Below are 22,500 nucleotides of genomic sequence, written 5' to 3' on the forward strand. Positions count from 1 at the left end.
ATGGGTAGACTCTCTCAGTTCCTGGAATCTAAGGGGAGACCACGAAGAGGGGTCGTTTGGTGGTAAAAATGCAGGGAATGAGCTTCCTGCAGTGCAAGAGGGTTTAGGGTTAGGACTGAAACCACACAGAGCTGGCAGCGGGTGTGCCGCCCCCCGCCTCACCTTGCTGTGTGTCCTTCCTGCAGCCCTGGCCTCCCACGACTACATCCTGAAGATCGTGCCCACGGTTTACGAGGACAAGAGTGGCAAGCAGCGGTACTCCTACCAGTACACGGTGGCCAACAAGGTGCGTGGGCCACGGCCGGCAGCTGTGTGCAGCCGCGCCCTCTGCTGGCGGAGAGCAGAGGTGACGCGGGCTGCACCCACGCCATGGTTTCTGCTGGTTCCTTTCTGGAGGCCTTTCTTGGGGGTCTGCGGGCCAGGCTCTGTCTCTGGGTAAACATGAAAGGCCTAGTCCCTGCCCTTCACACCCCGTGATTGGTCAGCACACAGCAGATGCTTCGGCTCTCGGGGCACAAGCACTTTATCTGAAATGTTGAGGCTGGTGAGTCACACCAGGTGGCTGTTGATTAATTTGCTGTTGATGAACAGGGGTGTCCCAGGACCCCAACACTCAAGTCATGGAGGAGGCAGGCCCGGTGGGAGGCAGGGCATGGTCAGAGTCAGCGGAGTGGGATGACCCGACAGTTAGTGGTTTCAAGCCCAGGTAGCCTGCGGCTTCAGAGATGGCCCTGCAGGTGCACCTGGGTGCTGGAGCCCTGCTGCTTGAGGTGCCTCCACGAGCCCCTGCTGGAGGGATGTCTCCATTGGCCACCAGGACTCTCCTTTTTCTTCTTTTCCAGGGCTGCCAAGAGACCTTATAACTAATACCTTGTATATTAATGCTATAGTAGGAGTAGTAGCTGTCATTTACTGAGTTACAGTGGGCTAGACTTGCCAGGCTCTCTGCCTGCATCCTTTTTAACTGTCGTGACAGCTCTGACACTGGGACCATTATTGTTCCCATTTTACAGATTTGGCCCTTGAGGCACTGAGAGGTGGTTGTAGAGCTATAAAGTGGCCGAGTGGGGATTAGAACCAAGTTTTTCAGGGACTGCTGAGCCTGGCCTCTTTCTTTTTTTTTTTTTTTTTGAGAGTCTTGCTTTATTGCCCAGGCTAGAGTGAGTGCCGTGGCATAAGCCTAGCTCACAGCAACCTCAAACTCCTGGGCTCAAGCAATCCTCCTGCCTCAGCCTCCCAGGTAGCTGGGACTACAAGCATGCGCCACCATGCCTGGCTAATTTTTTCTATATATATTAGTTGGCCAATTAATTTCTTTCTATTTATAGTAGAGGCAGGTTCTCGCTCTTGCTTAGGCTGGTTTCGAGCTCCTGACCTCGAGCGATCTGCCTGCCTTGGCCTCCCAGAGTGCTAGGATTACAGACGTGAGCCACCGTGCCTGGCCAAGCCTGGCCTCTTGATGACCTCACCTGCTCAGCCTGAGCAAGGTGCTGTGTCCGCCCACCTGAGAGCTGCTCTGTCGGGTGACTTAGTCCCTCTGCTCCAGGCCACCCTAGACGGGTGTTGGTGTAACTCTCCAAGGAGAATCTGTTTCTTTCACTCGCTGTTTCATGGTGGGCGTCTCATTGTAACCCTCAATTGCTGACGGCAGCTAACAGATGGGAAACACAGATGCAGTCCGAGCAGGGAGAGCGTAGGCTCGGGACCAGACTGCCAGTTCCAAGCCCAGCTCTGTCACTCGCTAGCTGTGTGACCCAGGACGAATCACGTGACCACTTTGCCTCGGTTTACTCATTTGTAAAAGGAGGATGGTGTCAAATGAGGCAATGTTTTCAAAAATGCTTAGCCCACAGAGAAGGCTTTGGGTAAATGCTGCTGACTGCTGCTGTGTTTCGCTGTTTTTCTCTGACCCTTAGCTCCGGGCGTGTGACCCAGACGGTCACCCTGCCCCATCATCCCTCCCTAAGAAAGCTAATCTTTCTGTGCTCCTTCCCCCAAGGCTGTGGCAAGGACCCAGCAGCAAGAACCGCGTGCGAAGCATTCTCTGGCTCCGGCCCCGCTCGCCCTGTGAGCGAGCCGCGGTGCCCCCACAGGCGGGCAGGTCTCAGAGCCGCTTGGGCCCAGCAGCTGGGGCTGGGGGTGGGTTTGTCTCCAGTTGTTGCAGACACGTACGAAAAGCCCAGAGGCTTTCGGCACCCTGGAGTGGCCAACCTGGAAAGACCCCTCGGGGCATCATCCCAGACCCCTCAGTGTTGAGATGGGGAAACCGAGGCCCCAAGGGAGTCTGGGACTGGCCCAGGGATGCACTGTTAGCCCAGCCCCTCAGTGTCCTGTAGGTTTCTGCTGTGCAGTCTCAGGGGGGTTGGTGGCAGGGCCGGGCCGGGCCCTCCCACTTTCCGGTTTGTGATGTTCCTCACTCCCCACGTGGCCTTTATACTCCTCTCTCTCTCTCCCCCTCCCTCCCTCCCTCTCTCTCTCTCTCTCTCTGTTTCACACACACACACACACACACACACATACACATATACATATGCATACACATGCATATACATACATGTAAATACACGTGCATATACAGATATACACATACGCATGTACACATGCATGCACACATGCCAGTACATATGCACACATGCTAATGTACATGCATGAACATACGTGTGTACGCATGCATACACAGATATACATGCATGCATATACACATACGCACATACACATGTACACATGCATATACACATGCATACACGCACAGCTGTACACATACACACACAGCTGTCAGGATGTCTCCTTGTCTGGCATGCGTGGCTCAGAATGCCCCCTCCTAAGTCTTCCAGATAGATGCCCCTGGGGAGAATTGGTCACTCGTTCATGGCCCCCTCAGCGCTCCATGTCCCTCCATCCCACGTACATAACATTGCAGTGTTGGGGGTATTTTTATGTCGAGCCTCTTCCTCCAGACTGTGGCCGCCTCGGGGGAGGGGGAGGGCTTGCTCACCTCAGGGTCCCCAGCAGCCAGCAAGGCCAGAGGGTGCCCACAGCGGAGCTGCCCAGCGAGCCATCGCTGAACAAATGGACGTTTCGGCTCAGCCTGGGAGCTGAAGGGGCAATAGGCCCTTACCCGGACTGAGCCCCAGTCACGCTTTCCCGTTTACATCTCTGCCTTCACATTCATATTTTGACTCTGGTGCTGCTGCTGGTCGATTTCTAACAGCCAGAGGGGCAGAAACGCCCAGATGCTATGGCAGAGCCTGGGCCCGCAGGGGAAGGGACCTGGGGAAGGACGGAGGAGTCTGGCTCGGTGGGGGAGGGAGGGGGAAAGCCCTTTCCCAGGTTGCCAGGCGCCCTCCGCAGTGCACCCCCACGCACCGTGAGACAGTGTGTGTTCTGATTCTCACGTCCTCCCCACTTCCTGCACCCCAGGAGTACGTTGCCTACAGCCACACGGGCCGCATCATCCCTGCCATCTGGTTCCGCTACGACCTCAGCCCCATCACGGTCAAGTACACGGAGAGACGGCAGCCGCTGTACAGGTTCATCACCACGGTGAGTGCCCGCCGTGGGCGCCCTCCCCTCGGGCCCTGTCCTCGCTGAAACAGGACGGAGCCTGCAGGGCTGGGGTTGCTGGCTGAATGCCCGAGGCCCGGCCCCCAAGGCCGCTGAGCAATGCTATCAGAAACACATCAGTACGGTGACGTTTCCCCTAGAAAACATTACCCAGGCGGGAATGCCACTAAACCCATTTAATTCCTGTAGCAGATCTGCTCATGACTCCACTAGATGTTTATGATTTTCTGCAGTTTTGTTTTTACAGAAATTATTCTTAGCAGGCTTTATCCTTTTATGTCTAAATTTTACAGTGAAGATTTCACTCATTTTTTCCCCATGCCTAATTTCCAGTTATAGCTGCTGATGTGGTCGGGTCTTTGCTTTCCTCCCTCCCTCCCTGTTCCCTTTCTTTTTGCCGTGTGTCTACCATGCCCAGTTTCCTCTGGGCAGCTTCAAGCTGCTGTCAGTTTTCTTCTGTGCTGAGTATTTCTCTCAAGCATGCTGTTTCCTGGCCTCCCATTCACGCGTCCTTGGGGTGGGAACCGGACAAGCAGAGGGCCCTACTTCAGCCAGGAGGCCCAGGCGATGTTGGGTAAGCCAGAGACCACTGAGGTGAAAGAGACAGGGTGATCCTCCCTACCACACAGACTGGGAAACTGAGGCCTGAAGACAGACATAGCATTGAAAAGCCCGTATGCTTCTATACCTCTTCACACTTTCAATAGTGGCTCAAGATCAGTGGTCTAGTCCTGGCTCTTTCATTTCCTGCAGTACCTAGGTCAGTATTTGTCAGGACTCTGTCATGGAAGATCCAGACCCATGATTGGAGCTGGTTTGGGGGGTGAGTGGGCCTCAGGCATGGTGGGATCCAGCTGCGAACATTGTTGGGACTAGATCTCTCTCCATCTTTTGTTCTGCGCCCCTCTGTGCTGGCTTCATTCTCAAATGGAACTTCCCTGTAGAAATGTCCTCTTTCTCAGTAATTCCATCCCAGGGCCTAGAGAGGCGGGTGCTTTCACTGGCCCGGCCCAGGCCCCATGCCATCCTTGTGGCCTGGGGAGCGGAGGGCTCTGGTTGGCCAGGCTTCGGTCCCATGTGCTCTCTAGAGCCAATGCATCCAGATCATAGGGACAAAGACTGTGAGCAGTGGGGGATCCTCAGGGGAAAAGTCAGGGGCCAGCGTCTGGAAGAGGGAAGGGGGGCGGGGAGGCAGAGGGTGGGTTGTCCCTGACGAGGCCCCCCTCTTCTAGTCTACGACATAGGGGAGGCCGTCCCCACTCTCGCCCCCTCCTAGGGCCTTGTGGGATCCAAGGGGAAGCTCTGTGCAGATACGAAAAGGGCGTCATATGTCTGCTGCCTGCACATGAGCCTCTCAACAGCTCTTTGCTGTGCTTTTTGACCACAGAACAGTGAGACCTCCTGTGAGCGGGAGGTTCTGAGACGCCAAGTTGTTGAACTTCCATTCAACACACAGCACATAACGTAAAGCTGAGACACCACACAGATAGGGAACAGATATTTGCTGCACACACGAGAAAGGAATAATTTTCAGAATTTATATATAAAGAACTCCTACAGATCAGTAAGAAAAAGTTAAACAACCGAAAACAAAAAAGGGTAAGGACTGAGGACCATCCATTCACAGAGGAGCCCTAGTGGCAGCAAAAGGTGCCCAAGTTCACTGGAAATTAGAGCAATGAGATTGAAAACAACAAGGCCCAATTCAATCCTATCAGACTGGCAGAAATTAACAACCTGCTACGGCAGAGACAGGGAGGATGTGAAGCTGTAGGGACACGTGTTCTCGGGCTCACGGGGAAACTGGTGCCGCCACTGTGGAGAGATGCACCAAGCCTGTGGCCCCGGATCTGGGGGTCTGTGAGCAAACGATTTTACCCAAGTCCCACAGGGTCCTGGTGCTGACTCTTCCTTCGGTTCTCCTGCTGCCCACCCAGAATAAGCCAGACACCTAGTGGGTGCCCCGGCCTCCATGCGGATGTGGCCTGGTCCGCAGAGGCCCTGGGGCCTGTGGCGCTGACAGCAGCAGAGACCCACACACACCTCACTGCAGCTGGAGGGGGCTCTTCCACGGCCCCCTCGCCGTTCACTCCTGTACGGAAGGCAGCTGAGACTCTGGGGGTTGAAATCACTTGGCAAGTGAGGTGACTTCATTTATTCATTTGGCATTTGCCGGAATTTACCATTCCTACCCTCAGAGAGCTCCCACCTGGTGGGGAAGGTGAGTGAGCACACGGAGAGCGGCAGTCCCGTTCGGGGGTCCCGGTGGAGAGGAGGGCGCAGAGGAGTCACCGTCCCTTATGTCTGGAAAGTTCCAAGAAGGAAACCCTGAGCTGGGTCTGGAAGGGTGAGGAGGAAGGATCCCATGAAAGGGAATGTGTGTGCAGAGGTACCAGTATGGCGTGTCTTATCAAGGCCTGCGGCTTCCGTTGACGGGTGATGGACAGGTCAGGTTGAGGTGAGCCACTGATGTTCTGAGAGCAGGAGCTTCCAGGAAACTATGGGGGAAGACCCTTCCTTCATTCCCTAGAGACCGAATGCCTCCATGACTCCTTTTCCTTGTCCCCCTCGGCCACCAGCCTGTACTCCGTCTCTGCCCATCCACCTCTACGCAGGTGTGTGCAATGGAGTCCCCAGGCTTGTGGGCCACGCTGCTGCAGGGAACCTCCTGACATCATTAGCCTGGTGGTTTTTCTGAAGGCCCCATGCAGCCACCTTGGTTGCCATGGAAACCGTGGGGTCAGCTCCGAGTGTACAAGCCAGCCGGCTGTCCCTGGCAGATGGCGTCATTGTGGAGCTTCAAAGGCCCTTGTCACAGGGCAGCAGATGCCGGGATGACGCCAACACTCAGACACACACATGCACACACGGCACAAAGATCCCGGGGAGCCCTCCCAGGGCGGGGTGGGGCCGGGTGGAAGTGGAGGCACCTGCTGTGGCTTCTCTTTCTCTCCTTTTAAAAGCAAACACTTGCGTGCAAAGCCCCGGCCCCAAATGGTGGTGGGCCTCTGCAAATAGCTCCTCGGAGGGGCTGCTGCTGAGAGGGGCTTAGGCCGGGATGTCGTCATTGGCGGCCGCAGGGCGGGGAGGCAGCTGTGGGTGGGCAGGAATGAGGGCAGGTGGGGCCACCCAGAGACACGCCAAGTGTCCAGTACCTGGCTTATCCAGGCTGCCCCCAGGGTCTTGTTGCCTGGGAAGGACTTGTTTCCCCCCAGCCTCAACAGTCCTTCCTCCTGGACGTCTTCAGCCAGGCTGTCTGGAGTCCCACTCCCCGGCCACCCAGGGCACCTTGCTCAGACCTGTGCTGTGCGCTATACCAGAAGATTCCACCACCAAGCAAATAAACAGATCGTGTGTGACATCATGAGAGTAATCCCCTTCCAAGTGCTTCCCTCCCACACACCCACATTTGTCCCTTGCCACTTGCCAAGGCTCCTTTTCTGAGATTGCCTTCAAGTGGGTTGTGGTGACAGATTGGATGGCTTTGGAGGTGTCGGATCTCTTTCCTTTGTATGTTTTATTTTATTTTGGAGGAACAGACAGAAGTCACAAAGTGCCAAATTGGGCCAGTATGGCTGTGACAGGTTTTGCCTACCAAAAGGACCAGATGGTGAGGACCTCCTCCTGTCGAATGCTACTCAAAACCCGCCATTTCTGGAGAGTTGTGTAGCTCATTCAACTCAGGTGGTGCTCAGCGCCCTCAGCCAAGGCTTAACCTGAGAATGAGGGAGGGTTGCTGTAGTCAGCCCACCTGCCAACGCTCCTCTCTGCCCCCTGAGCACAAACGCTCCCTCGAACTCTAGACTGCACTTCTGATCTGATTTACCTCTGTCCCCAGCTTCCGGTATGGGGCCTGGACTGGACACAGGTGCTTAGAAATGTATAAGGGACAGCCACATAAAGAAGTGATTATTAGCCAGGCATGGTGGCATGTGTCTGTGGTCCTAGCTACTTGGGAGGCTGAGGCAGGAGGATCGCTTGAGCCCAGGAGTTTGAGGTTGCTGTGAGCCAGACTGACACCATGGCACTCTAGCCTGGGCAACAGAGTGAGACTCTGTCTCAAAATACATGAATAAATAAATAAATGAATGAATAAAGAGTTTGAGGTTGCAGTGAGCTATGATGATGCCATTGCACTTAGCCAGGGTGACAGAGCAAGACTCTGCCTCTTAAAAAAAATAATAAGTGATCATATAGTTACTCTTATTAAGCACCTACTACCTGCTGGGTAATTGTACATCTCTTTAACCCTCCCAGCAACTTTCCAAGGCAGATGATATTGTTCCTGTTTTATTATTGAACTGAGGCTCAGGGAGATAAAGAAACTCATCCACGATCACACAGCCAGTAGATGGCAGGGCTGGGATCTGACCCCCACACCTGCCCCTGCAGCATCGCCTGCCCTGCCCCAGCTTGGGAGCTTCCATCTTCCAAAACAAGGGTGTTGCAACAACAGAGCCCCCGGAAGCCATGGAGCCCTTGGTAGGACACCAGGATCATTTGATATAGTGGCTTTCATCCTGGGAATCATGAAGCAATATAGTGGGAAACAAAGCGATGCCGTGAGTATGCATGCTGAAATCACAGCCACACTCATACACCCATAAAAGCAAGCAAATGTCCGTCTAAGGCTATTTGGCTGATAGTTTGCATTTTTCCTGCCTGTATCTGATTACCTTCTGTTCATCTGTTTGAGCTTCTGCAAGCATTTGCCAGAAACAAAAGGCAGCAAGTTCTGAGCCAGGGGAGATAAGAGGGCAGGGGGTTGTTAAGAAGAAATGACAGGAGACTGAGAAGGTTTTACCTTGTGTGAGTTGGAAAGAGACCACCTTGCCGCTGGAGCGGCAGGACAACCTTCAGGGCCTCCTGTGGGTAGCCTGGAGCCTCTCCTCTCTGCCCCGCCTGTCCTGCTCGGGCTCCCCAGCACCTCTCCTCCCCAGACTGCCAGCTCCAGGAAGACTGGGTCTTGGTCCTCTCTGGTCCCAGACCTGGTACAGGGCAGGTGGGTAATAAGTAGGTGTTAACGAACAGACAGATGGAGAAGTGTCCCTTGGTCCACCCCACCCGAGACAACTTCTGTCATCCGAGGAACAGAACAGAGCCCAAGTTGGCTCGATGATTCAGATCTGGAAATGTGCAAAAAACTTCAGATCCTTCAGTTCAGAGCCGAACTAAATCTTCAGAGGGCTGCGTACCAGGGCCAGACAGGTTGCTGCAGCTGGGTCTGAACACAGGCTCCGACTCCCGGCTCTCTCTCTTCTAAGGCAGGCTCTGCGGCATAAGAGGAATATAAGGCAGAGGGCTCCATTTTGCAAAGTAGGCTTTGAGATGGGGCCCCCTTATTTCAAGATGTTTGATATGTAACCCCTAACAAAATCACAAAAACAAACTCCATACATAGAAGCCGTCCTGGCATGGAGAGAGGGGCTGAGGGGAGTCTTCCAGTGGGAGAGAGTGAAGGCAGCCAAACAGAAAAAGCAGGCCCTCTGCAGCCCCCAAACCTGGATTTTAGTGACCCCCCTCTGAGCCTCTGTGTGCTTGTCTGTGAAGTGAGGGCCCCCAGCAGTCTCCAGCATTGGGTGAGGGACAGAAGAAGGCACTGTCTCAGGCCAGGCACATAGTAGGTGCTCACACAGGGTGGGGTTTGTTGGGGTGGCGTGGGTGGATGTTCTGCAGCTGCACCCACTGTAAAAGTGGCAGGAAGAGGCCGCCACTCTCCCCAGGGCCCTAGGCCGGGGGCGAGGGTGAGGGTGGGTCTGGAAGGCGTGAGGCCACACACCTCCCTCCCCCACCCAGCCTGTCCCGGCCCAGTCATCCACTTCCCTCCCACGACCCCCCCAGCCCTGCCTCCGCGACTTTGGTGTTCTCATCCCCGGCTCCAGTCTGTCTGCCGCCGCTGGCATCTGGTGGGACTCCGATTCATTATTTATTTCCTCATACTGTGCCTTGGCCACAAGCTTTTAAAGCGGTGCTGACTGCTCGGGGAAAGTGGCTGGACGGCGCCCAGGTGCCCATGGCACAGCTGGCAGCTGACGGTGCCGTCTCCGTCCTCACAGCGGGCCCCATTCTACAGATGGGGAAACTAAGGCTCAGAGGGGCCAACTGGCTTTCCTGGCTAGGGTCACAAAGCGAGGAGGGGACCCAAGAGCGTTTCCTCCAGAGTCTTCCCTCCCGCCGTGGTGTGTGCGGCGTTCAGCTCCCCTGCCAGCGTGGCTGAGCACCTTTCCGTGTCGTAAGGAGTTAAGAACTGCCATTAACACGTAAGGGAAACACACACCTTTTAAAGGTAGGTGAACTGACTCCATTCTGGTCACGTGGAAGGCCAGGAAGCTGAAAGAGCCTCCGGAGGAAGTCTCTGGCTGAGAACAAAGGGGCATTATTGATGGCTTCTGGTGGACCCACGTTCGTGTGCTCCTCGCAGACTCACTGGGGCCTGGATTTCAAATTGTCCTCGTTTTTATTTCCGGAGTCATGGCTGCTGACCAGAGTAGGGTTGCACGCGTTGGCCTTGGTGGCCCTTCCTGGCTCAGCAGCCCTGCTCCCTCGCCCCTGCAGGGAAGAACCCCACCCCAGATTGCCCCCGCCTTGCGGCCCGGTCGGGGGATACAATAGCATGGCAGTGGCGAGGGACCCAGGGAACAGGCATCCCAGTGTGCATGTGTGCCACTCATTCATTGCCACAACAGTCCTAAGGGGTGAGACTTAGTCTTCCTGTTTTTAAAAACAAGGAAACTGAGGCATGGGGAGCTGGGGTGGCGCAAGAACACACAGACGGGAGGGGTCCAAGCCAAGTTCTGCCGGACCGCAAAGCCCAGGCTTGCTCCATGGCATCATGGTGCCCCCTGGGCCCCGGCCCTACTTCCAGGTCTAGGGGTCTCGCAGGTGCAGCGACCGAGTGGGGGAGGGGTGCCGCCTGCCTGCCCTGGCCTGAGTCCCCTCCTCTAGGCCACCTTTCCAACAGCGCTGCCTTCCCCCAGCTCCTGGCTGCACTCCTGCGAGTGAGTCCCCGTTGTCCCTGCCTTGGGCGTGGGATTCTCCCGCGCCTGTCCTGAAGGAGTCGTCCATTCGTGCACCCATTCACTCAGTTCACTCCTTTACTTATTCAACCAACATGGACCGGTTATCTTTGCTGCCTTGTGTCCGCAGGCATTCAGGGAAAGGAGAGCTTGAGCCATAGGGTGGATGCAGGGCAGCAGTGAGACTCAAGGAGCTCCCCGACCGGCCAGAGAACGCAGACACCCCCTGGCTAAGGTGCCTTGCCCGGAGAGCTGTTCTTCCTCACAGACACTCCTTGGCATTTGCCTGAGGAAATACGCTGTGCGGGCTCTGCTGCCCCATCTGTCGCATGGGTTGCTTGGAGGGTCAGTGTGAGCGCCCTGGGCAACTGGTAGGAACCTGCCTCTGGCGCCTGGGACCCTTGCTGTCCTGTCTTCCGTGACTTGACTTGCCCCTGCTTCACGTGCCACACAGAGAATGGAGATCGAGACCCGAAGTTCTGCTCTGGGGAGAAAGTGGTATTTTACCCAGTTTTTTAATTAAAGTGGGTCTCAGGTTTAGAAAATCTCAGATCTTAGCAACAAGATTGGAGCCTTCTGATGAGCTGAAAGATAAGATCCGGTGTTGTTTACTGAGCACCTACTAAGTGCCGGGTGCGTGTTGTCTGCAGCACAACAATCAGCAGGGTAGGGGCGGCTTTCCCGTTTATAGATGAAGAAACCGAGCCCGGGACGGCTGTCCCGTGGTTAGAGTCAGTGAGCGATGCGCGACTCGGCGCCCTGCTGCCAGCAGGGAGGCCCGGTGCCTCTGCAGTCCTCAGCACAGCAGCGAGCGGCGACAGCCCAGCCCGGCCACGGCACCCCGAGAGGTCCGGCTCTCCCGGCTCATCTGTGTGGGAACCAAGTGCAGTGGGTGCGACCCGCTTCATTTTTGTTTGCACCAATTCACGTTCCTCTCGGGCCCATCGGCGGGTCAGGAGTCGCCGCCCGCCCTCGTGCCAGCAGCGCCCCGCCCTCGGCTGCCAGCCCCAGACCCCTCCAGCATTCCCGCCCGCCCGGGACACCGCTCTGGGCTCCTGTCCCCAGGTCGCCCGCCGGCCGTGAGCGCGGCCCAGCCTGCTGCTTCGCGGCCGCCGCCGGCGGAGGGCCTGACTGGGGGACGGGCCACGTTCCCCCGAGTCTCAGAGGTGGGAATGGCAACCTTCTCAGGCTCGGGGTGGCCACGGCTGACCGCTTCCCTGGGTGAGTCCAGATGTGGTGACGCCCTGGTGCTGGGGTTCCTGTGTCCCCCATAGGCCAGAACCCAGGGCGCTCCACACCGGGGAGCTCCCTCCTCAAGGCCCTGCTTCACCTCAAGACAGCACGTCACTGAGCCCTGGGCGGCCCAAAGACAAAATAGCGAAAGCCAGGCGCCGTGGCCATGGGCTAGAATTCCCTCCGCTCTGAGAGCCCCCGGAACATGTCAGGACCCCCTCCCCACCCCCGCTCGGCCTTGCCCAGCCCTGCGGCAGATGCGGGGTGGTGGGCGCTGCTGGGTTGGGTGGCATCAGGGACACACGAGGGAGCTCACCACAGGTCCCCTCAGCCTGAAGGCTGGCAGTAACTCACTCTGTGACTGGGCCAGTTGCTTAGCGGCTGCCATGCTCCCAGGGCCTCAGTTTCCCCATAGGCTATATATTTTCTCGTGGCCCTCAATGCATGTGTTGTCTCGCTGTTCTCTGGGCCAGCCCATCGAAAGGAGAGTTCAGACCGGGTGCCAGGTGTGTGTGAGTCATAGGCACTCGGGCTCCAAATAGTGTGTAGATGAATACAGATGTGTGTGTGTGTGTGTGTGTGGTTATTTTTTATTTTTTGCTTCATTGCACTTAAGTCACATTTTCCTGTCTTCTGATCCAAGCCCTAAAAGTGTTTTGTGGTATAAAATCTCCCATCATCTGATCCACTCTTCCGAAATAAACCAGCTCCCCTGCCGTCATCCTCCCTGAAAAGCGCCCCTGCGTCACGCTCTGAGGCTGGCGAGGAGAGGCCTCGCCCGCTTAAAACACTTCAAAATAATCCCCCAGCACCCCTGGTCCTCTCCACTCCCTGGGGGCTGCTCCGGCTTCTCGGGCTGTCCTTACTGGAATGCCAGCTGCTCCACTTGCAGCCCATCCGCGCAGGCCTGCCCTGTCTGTCCTGGCCCCTGCTTAGCTCATCTCATGGAAATATTACTTAAAAAATAAACGCCGGTTCAATTTGCACTTCCCTCTTGCCTTCTCTGTCTCCTGGCGTCCCACCACTTGGCCGCAGTCGATGCATTAAGGCGCTGCTGGCTCCCAGAGAGTCCCCAGTGGTTGTGTGTCTGTGGCTGGCTGCCCCCCAGCGACGGGGCCTCCGGGACCACTAGCGGCCTTAGGGGCCCCGTGGGGTGGCCCAACGGTTGGCTTCATTTAAGTGAGTCCTGTGGTCATTTAAATGTCCCTTACATGTGGCATAGGGGAAAGAGTCAGAGCTCTGGAGGCCAACAGACTTGGCTCTACCTCCGGCACTGTGTCACATTGGACGAGTCATTTCCCTCTCTGGGCCTTGTGGGTGCGTCAGCGACAGGCGCCTCCTTCCCGGGCTGTGGTGTTCCCGCTGCTGGGCGTGCGGGGCGGATGGCGCTGTTGGTCCTTATGGATGGCATACAGCCGGTGCTCAAGGGGGAGTGTGCTAGGGCTTTCTGGCAGACCCTCTATGTGCTCCTTTCGTCGGCCATCGTCCGCACTTTGTGGGTGTTTTGTTCTGTTTTAGGCTAGTCGGGTGAAGCAGTGGGAGTCATATTTTGATTGTTTTAAGTCATCAGAAAGCAAGTTGTAGGCTATAAAATTTTGAGCAAAACATAATGTCAGTTTGATTAGTCCCGAGTGGGGCTGTGACGACTTCAGAGCTAGGTCGGTGATTCCATTAGGCGGGGCCCCTCGAGCCCGAGGGCCAGCGGGCTGTCGCGCTGAGAGCATAGACCGGGAAGCTTTGAGCCGCAGTTCAGCCACCTGCTGTGGCATTGGACAAGTGCTTCGGGGTCTCTGTGCCTCAGTCTCCTTGGCTGTAAAATAGGTATAAACATAGTACCCATCTCCTAGGCTTGAGCTGGGGATTCTCTGAGGTGGGCATGGCACACTTCACGCCATGCCTGGCACAGAGAAGGTGCTGCACAGCTATTGTCTGTTTTATTGTGGTTATTATGTTGTCATGTGGCAGAGAGTTACGTATGCACATACAAGTGACATCATTATCATCAGGGCGATCTTGGCCTTTAGAGTACACTTGGCAATGTTTGGAGACAGTCGGTTGTCACAGCATGGGGGACAGGGCACCACTGGCATCCCGTGGGTCATGGCCAGGGACGCTGCTAAACACCTTCGGCGCATAGGACGGCCCGACAACGGAGAATCGGCTGGCCCCAGTGTCAGTAGTGCCGTTAGAAACCCGCCTTGACGTAAGCTTTCCGGTAGCCCCTTAGGCCTCTCTGCACCTGTGTCACTTGCCTTAGCTGTAATTTTTCACTTACTGGTGTGATTATTTGCTTATTGCCCATCAAGCCCCAGGACTGCCACGTCCTGGCTATGTGACCTTGGGCCCATGGAGCTGCCTTTCAGAACCTCCATTCCTCATCTGAAAATGGAATTATAAATATCTGATAAATTTGGAGTAGAGGTTAAGACCACAGGCTCCAGGGTTAAGACATACCTGAGTACAATCTCAGCTCTGGTACTTACTTAGTGGATTTAGGCAACTTAATACACAAACCTTGGTTTCCTTACCTGTAAAATGGGTCTGATAATTCCCTTCTTCGTTCAGAGGGTTAATACGGGAATTAAAGGAGTTGGTGATAATTATTTTATTATTAAATATCAAATTTATCATCTAACAAGTGGTTTTCTTTGAGCTCTGAGTATGTTCCAGCCCCTGTTGGTGACCACGTGGTCAGCATAACGGGCTCAGGGGGCAGCGTGTGCACTTGCAGAGCTCGTCATCCCCTGACTTGGGGGAGGGGTCTGGCCTGGTGCTCCCTCCAGCGCTGACCTCTGACTTCCCTCCCACCTCTTCAGATCTGTGCCATCATTGGCGGGACCTTCACTGTCGCCGGCATCCTGGACTCGTGCATCTTCACAGCCTCGGAGGCCTGGAAGAAGATCCAGCTGGGCAAGATGCACTGACGTTGCGCCCGGCCCGTGGCCAAGGTCCCGAGGAGGCCACCAGCCCTGCCTCCAGCACCCCGTCTCCTTTTGCCCTCAGCCTGGCCCGGAATCTGGCTGTGTCCCAAAGAGCGTTTGGGAGGTGGGGGGAAGGTAGACGGTGGCTCAAGGTTTCGCAGCTACCTCTTTTCCCCATGTTTAACTTTAGACAAATTGTACTGCCTGGAGTTGTGGTTCCCTTTTCTCTGGGGAGCCCTAAGACTAGAGTCAGGCAAGAAGGACTCCAGGGATATTGGGGACCCCTTCTGGTAGGGCTGCAGTCTCTTCCCTCGTAGGGGAACAGCCCAGAATCCACATCAACCAGCTCTCAGCCAGGCTTTGACAATCTCGCAGGCCCCACCATTTGGACACATTAATCACTTGGTTTCTTCCCTGGGCAGCCTTCCTGCCCCCGAGGCGCCAGACCTGGGCTCTCAGCTTTGGAGCTAGGCTGCCCGAAGGTACTCCCACCTGGTGCCTTCAACAAAGGACGGTACTTCCCAGGCAAGCCCCTGAGATTTTACACTATAGAGTGGAAACCCTACACCTGCCCCATCCCTTTTTGCCCAGCCTAGAGCCCAGGCCTCAAGTCCTTTGCCCCCACCCTTCCCTTGTTCTTCCAAGAAGCAGATGCCCACTTGTTTGGCAGCAGTGGTAGAGACCCAAACCTGCTCGCCAGTCACAAGGCAGGTCACAGATTCCTCTTCTCTTTCGTTCCTCTGAGCCCCCCACCAATGTGCCTCGGCCCCTGTGCTGTGTGGCAACAGCATTTCTTGGTGGAGGGGCCGGTTCCCACTGCCAAGACCCCCCACCACTCTGTTGGGATCTGCAGTGGCAAGGGGTGGGGGTTGTGTGACTGGGAAGTCATCTTTTGAGGACCAGATAGATGTGGCTCGTGCACTTATGTCCAGATGGAAAGCACCCTTCCTTACAACCCTAAAATACTCATGCAGCCGCTCCCAGACAGCTGCTGTTGGTCCCAAGGCCTTGGGTCGGGGATACAAAGCAGGCCAGCCCTTCTCCTGTCTTTGGATCTCCACCTCTGGGTTCCCCAGGGGTGCAGAGCACTTGGACCTCTCTGCAGCCCGGTTAGGGTCCACTTGCCACTGAGCTCTCCCATTGGCTGGCCACACACCAAGATGGTCAGGCCCCTGGGACAGCTCCAGTGCTCCCCACCTGCCCCTGAGAGGGTCCCTATCCCGATGGCCCCCTTCATCCTTCCCCTTTTGTCCTGAAAGGGAGGGGCAACAGTCCAGGCACAAATTCCACCCAGGGAATTTTAGCTATGCCCTCTTGTCCCAGGGAGAGAGCCACCCATCTGTTTTCCATTTATATCAAGATTGTTTGCATACTTTTGTAATGAAGGGGAGTGTCCAGTGGAAGGATTTTTTAAATTATCTATATGGATAGCTCAAGTCCTTGCCATTTGTAATTTTGGTTCTGGATTCCAATTAGAAAAACTACCCCTTTTGCATATGAGTTGACTGATGTTGTGAGTGTAAATGCATTTGGTTATTTCTGATATCTGTGGCCACTTGGATGATTTTTTTTTACATTCTGTTCCTTTTACAGAGAAGAGTCCCTTTGGTGTGTGAATACGTGTGCCTGTAGTGGGTGAGGCAGGGTGGGGTGGGGGCGGGAAATGTATGGCATGCACATGAGTTGAAATTCTACTTTTATGCATTTTTTTAAAGAAATCTAAGAACATAGGGGATGTCAATTTCCTATGGAAGAGACACCTCTAACCTGTTATTCTTATAAGCAAAATCTCAAGGGAAAAAAATGTTTTAGTTCTTTCCCCACTTACTAGGTTCAAATAGATTAAAAGGCTGATTTTCAGATAGATTGCTGTGTGATTCTTTCTACCTTGATTGTGGCTGGGTTGCCCAGAGTCTGGAATCACAGCCAGACTGGAATTTAATTCCGGAGAAGAGAAGATGGACATGTTGGAAAGAAGATCTGTGAGGATGATCAGAAAGTCAAGACCCCTTGGATTAAGCCCTTCCTTTATTGAATCCCTGCAGAACGTTCTTGGATCTGCCACTTTCTAGCTGTGTAGCCTCAGTCTACATCCTTAACCTCACGGTGTCTCAGTTTCCTTGGGTGAAAATGGGGATAGTAATAAAACCACCTGACGGGGCTGTTGTGGAAATAGAGCCTATCCTATGTGCAAAGAAATTGTATCAGAATGAGATCATGTATGTGAGGGAAGTGTTTATTCCTGGCACATGGTCAATTTTCAAAAATGGTAATCATTCCACATGGGTACTCCCAGATATAATCTCTCCGAGAACAGCTAACGTTCTTACACAGCTTTGAGCCAAGGGCTCCGTAAATGAAAGGTAATTCATAAATTATTTTTATTTATATTTATTTATTTATTTTTTTTTTTTGAGACAGAGTCTCGCTTTGTTGCCCAGGCTAGAGTGAGTGCTGTGGCTTCAGCCTAGCTCACAGCAACCTCAAACTCCTGGGCTCAAGCAATCCTGCTGCCTCAGCCTCCCAAGTAGCTGGGACTACAGGCATGCGCCACCATGCCCGGCTAATTTTTTCTATATATATTTGTTGGCCAGTTAATTTCTTTCTATTTATAGTAGAGACGGGGTCTCGCTCTTGCTCAGGCTGGTTTCGAACTCCTGACCTCGAGCTGTCTGCCCGCCTCGGCCTACCAGCATAAATTCTTGATTTCAAAGGACCTGGCACTTCTTTTTCAACTTGAGCTCAATCACCAGCTTCCATGGGTCTTTCCGGGTCTTTCCCGTCCTGCTGTCTGGTCCTTCCAGGCCTTCATCAGAACAGCACTAACACGGGCAGGCACACCAGGACAGACCTGAGCGGCATGAGTCTGCAAGACATCCGTCATTGGTCCTGCCCGTGCTCGCTTTCTTATACCCTGATGCTTGAGTTATGTGTTCCCAAACCTGTTCATGCCAGCTGTGCTTTATACTGTAATGATGTGATTTAGTGAACTACTAGTTAAGCCAGTGAAATAGGATTGAAATATGAACCTAGTAAAACTAAGCTGAATGCTTTGGAGAGACTTGATAAAGGTGAGTTGTCACCCCTTCCTCAAAATGCCACTGAATTAGATGTGATCAAGACTACTGTAAAAGATTGGGGGGGGGGCGGTCCTTGAGGATCCTGCATTTACATGGAAAATGACCAAGATCTCACTCCACATTAAATTAAAGAAACCAAAACGAACTCTTTGGTTGGTTTATGTAAGGAAAATGAAGGAAAACACTAAAAGAGGTTTCTCAATGGAAAAGCCTTGGTTCAGGGTCAAAAGACTAGTGAATGTGGCGGGGCATGAGGGCTCACACCTATAATCCTAGCACTTTGAGGAGCCAACGTGGGAGCATTGCTTGAAGCCAGGACTTCGAGGCCAGCTTGAGCAACACAGCAAGATCCCATCTCTGCAAAAACTACAGAAGTTAGCCAGGTGTGGTGGCATGTGCCTGTAGGCCCAGCTACTCAGAAGCCTGAGGCGGGATAATTGCTTGAGCCCAGGGGTTTGAGGTTGCTATGAGTTATAATAATGCCACTGCATTCCAGCCTGGGCAACAGAGTGAGACCCTGTGCCAAAAAAAAAAAAAAATGGCAAATATGTTTTGAGTTGACATATAACATTTAAGGGATGGATGTCATTTTTAAGATTTCTCCTTTCAATGAATTTTTCCAGTTACCTAACCAAATGTGGATTGCAGTGGTTTCCTTAAGAGGATTGCTAAATCAGGGTTACAGTGCAAGCCCATAGAAGGGGGAATGATAGATTGGGAGCCATGGTGGTTTAGGCAGAAATGGCTTCTCCTGGGAGGTGCTGCAGATGAGATGTTCTTCAAAAGGTGCTTCGTGAGGAGAGAAGCTCAAGTGCTGCAGCCCACATTGCCTGGGTCTAGGTGGGTAGCACAGAGCAGGTGAAGCCTGGGAAGAAGTGAGGTACAGCAATAGGGTTCATAAATGGTAGCCGTGGTTAGTTTTTCCTACTATATGTTACAAATAATTTTTTTATTCTTGCCACAAATAATGTGGCAGGCCACTGGAGATCCCATTCTCTTCTTAAGAAATTGATTCTTAATCCAGAACTGTGGTCCCCAACCTCCGGGCCATGAACCAGTACTGATTTGTGGCCAGTAAGGAACTGGGCCACACAGCAAGAGGTGAGCAGTGAGCGAGCTAACGAAGCCCGTCACTCGCATCACCGCCTGAGCTCGCCTCCTGTCAGATCAGCGGCGGCATTAGATTCTCATAGGAGCTCGAACCCTACCATAAACTGCGCATGCGAGGGATCTAGGTTGCTGCTCCTTATGAGAATCAAATGCCCGATGATCTGAGGGGGAAGCTGGGGCGGTGATGCTAGTGCTGGGGAGCGGCTGCAAATACAGATTATCAATAGCAGAGAGGTCTGACTATACAGTAAATATAATGCATTTGAATCCCAAAACCATCCTCCCCACCCCGGTCCATGGAAAAATTATCTTCCATGAAACTGGTCCCTGGTCCCGAAATGGTTGGGGACCTCTGATCCAGAAGGTTCATTAGCTGCTGCAGCAGATAGATCCAGGAATGTGAGAGGGGGCACGTGCAGAAGACAGCATTCACTGAAGACCCTTTCCCTCCTCAGCAGTTGTTCCCTGTTATGTGGCGCTCGAGTAATGCGCTTTGTTCACAACAGTCATTGGTCACACTGCATGCCGGGCAGAGTGATTGCTCGCCAAGCCTTGTCTTTCTTACAGGTGGGTATATTTCCTCTTTAGTAAGGAAGAAACAGACTTAGTAACTTGTCCTGGTCATACAGGTGGTACAGTTGGAATTCAAACCCAGGTCTGATTCCAGGGTTACGAAGAATTGTACAGTTCTGTCTCCGTCCCAAGATCATCTCAGCTGTGTCAAAAGGAAAAACTGGAAATAGAAGTGGTCAGAGCAGGAAGTGCTTTGTTTTTTTTTTTTTTTCTTTAAAACAATCTGCAGAGACAATCTAAATTGAACATTTGGCAGGGGTGGCCTTTTTAAAAGTTTAAAAACTCTTAAAATGTCATTTTAATTACACAAATAATGTGCCTAAGCATACTGGAAGAAAATTATAAAAAATAAAAAAAGAATAATAGAAGTCACACATAATTCCACCAGATGTGCTCATTTAGTGATTTCATTTTAATGATGCATTTCCATAAACAAAGTGTTCATATTATTTTGTAGTTTACTTTTTTCCTCACTTAGCAGACCTCTTCTTAGGTTAATATATATGGATCTCTTTATTATCTTTATTGGCTACAAGATAAATAATAACTGTATTGAGCATCTAAATCCTTTGCTCCCATCTCACTCAGAGCCTCCGTTTTGTCACCTGTTTAAGGCTAAGTTCAGAGGGTTAACAGATGAAATGCGGTAAACACAATGCCTGACAGTAAATGTCAGCCTAATAAGATTAGCCATTATTATTCATTTAATAAAAACTTTCTACCATTTATTAAGTTCTTACTTTGTGCCAGGCAGTCAGCTAAGGGTTGATTTACTCCTGACACCAAACCAGTGAGGTAAGTACTGACATTATTCCCATTTTTCAGATAAGAAAAGTAAGTGACCCGCCGGGCCCGGTGGCTCACGCCTGTAATCCTAGCTCTCTGGGAGGCCGAGGCGGGCGGATTGCTCGAGGTCAGGAGTTCGAAACCAGCCTAAGCAAGAGCGAGACCCTGTCTCTACTATAAATAGAAAGAAATTAATTGGCCAACTAATATATATAGAAAAAATTAGCCGGGCATGGTGGCGTATGCCTGTAGTCCCAGCCACTTGGGAGGCTGAGGCAGAAGGATTGCTTGAGCCCAGGAGTTTGAGGTTGCTGTGAGCTAGGCTGATGCCACGGCACTCATTCTAGCCTAGGCAACAAAGCGAGACTCTGTCTCAAAAAAAAAAAAAAGAAAGAAAAGTAAGTGACCAAGAGGAATATCTTATCCAAAGCCACAGAGACAGTAACTGGTGGAGATCCAAACCCAGACAGGTCAGATGCCAGGGCTCATGTACTTCTCCACCACGCAACCCACTGCCTCAGAGAAGTAAAAACATTCACTGGACATTTCCTCTATGCTAGGTGCTGGGGCTTCTACACCAGTCCCTGTGCACGTTTCCAAGGGTGGGCATGAGGCAACATAGCCAGTCCCACTCAGTCGTTAGAATGAGAGCCTCAGGCTCTTGCCATCTTTTCTAGTGACGTCATTGTGCCTGCTTTATACTAATTTTACTGAGCCACACAGCAGGTGAAGAAATGCCTCCCTTGGCCTGCTTGACCATGAATACTCCCTATCTTGGGTTCTCACATGGCTTTCCTTTGCCAGTGCAGCTCTGCACTTCTTGATCAGGGACCTGATGTCACTCCTCCCCAGATCTCTAATCAAGCTCTGTACTTGGCTCCATAATAAACTAATGAGCAAATGAATGACTGTGCGAGTAAATGAGCAGGTGAATGACAATAAATGAATGTGTGATAGAGACATGAGTGAACGAACAGAGACACAGCCAGTGAATGAATGAATGAATGAACTCCTTAGGGGAGGTGGGGCGTGGGTCTGATGAACACTGTAAGGATTGCTCCGAGGAGGACCTCTGACTCTTCTGTGTGCACCCCGTCATGCCAACATCTGCCCCTGGGTTCCTGATGGGAAATGACTTCCTTTCTCCTTAGCGCTGGAGCCCACTCACAGCTGGGTGGCCTTTCAGTTGCTCTCGCCCCAACAGCTTTGATTCCGCTGGCTCTGCTGCCTGCGCTTCTGCAGACAGCCCGGGTGTGGCCGTCCTCCAAAGGTCTCCAGCACTGACTTTAGAGGGTCTGGAATAAAACCCAAAATAGGACCCAGGAGGTCTAGGATCAACCCAGAAGCCCTGGTTGGTCATGAGTATTAGTAGATGCTGGTGTTTAACAATTTCCCCACCACATATCAAGGAACACAAACTGGGAGACAGCATGGGACCTGCCTGAGTTTGGCTATTAGACTTTGGGGAAGAAAACTTCCTGAGTTTCGAGGTCCCCATGTGTTGTTTCTTTCCCCCCATACAGAAAAAAAGACCAGACCCGTGTGTCAACTGAGCATTCCAAACTCATATCGGCATCTGGCACGAAGTAGGCCTTCAACAGATATGGAATGAATGAATGGAAGGGAGGGCTGGAGCTAATGAACGAGTAATGCCCTGCACAGAATCAGCCCCTTGGGCCCCTAACTTGAAGACAGAGCAAAGGCTCAGAGCCCTTTCCCTCCCTCCCCGACGCCACAGTGCCCGGGGAGGGGACCTCTCACGCGGTTGGTGCCCCCAGCACTGCGAAGCCGGGACCCAAGACCTACCATACCCAGGGTCCGTTCAGGGTGTCTCAGCCGGACCAGGGACCGGAGGCCGGGGCGGGCGGGGCCGGGGGAGAGGGGCGGGGCGGCGGCCCCAAGCCCTCGGGCTTTCCTAGGCAGAAGAGTCCAGGGAGAGTTCAGAGAGTAGAGGGGTACGCCCCGAGCTCCAGCCAGCGTGGCACATTGCACGTGTTTACATCAAACACAGAAGGCTTACAGTTTGCGCCATCCGGAACTGATAATAAAGCCTGAGTGTGAGGACTCGGGCAAATGCGAGGCCGGCCTTAGCACCGCCCTGGAGCAAGCCCCACACTGGAGGCCTTCCCTTTTGTTAGGGTGGACTGCAATTAAGCGCTCTGTGGCATGCATGTTTTAAACCCTCTAAAGAATTAACCATTTAATTTTCATAATGAC

The 22,500-nt window shown here is 53.1% G+C and overlaps 1 protein-coding gene across 3 annotated transcripts in view; it reads left to right on the top strand.

Moving 5' to 3' along the window:
* Nucleotides 1-16,598, top strand: part of ERGIC1 (endoplasmic reticulum-golgi intermediate compartment 1) — a 103,630-nt gene extending 87,032 nt beyond the window's left edge. For all 3 annotated transcript variants that reach the window (XM_075996291.1, XM_075996293.1, XM_075996292.1), the window contains 3 exons: nt 186-286; nt 3,421-3,543; nt 14,630-16,598. In XM_075996291.1, the coding sequence (XP_075852406.1) occupies nt 186-286; nt 3,421-3,543; nt 14,630-14,737 (332 nt within the window). In that variant the 3' untranslated portion in view covers nt 14,738-16,598. The remainder of the gene's footprint in view (nt 1-185; nt 287-3,420; nt 3,544-14,629) is intronic.
* Nucleotides 16,599-22,500: the final 5,902 nt, after the last annotated feature.

This window comes from Microcebus murinus, chromosome 21 (genome assembly GCF_040939455.1).
Source record: "Microcebus murinus isolate Inina chromosome 21, M.murinus_Inina_mat1.0, whole genome shotgun sequence".
NCBI lineage: Eukaryota > Metazoa > Chordata > Mammalia > Primates > Cheirogaleidae > Microcebus > Microcebus murinus.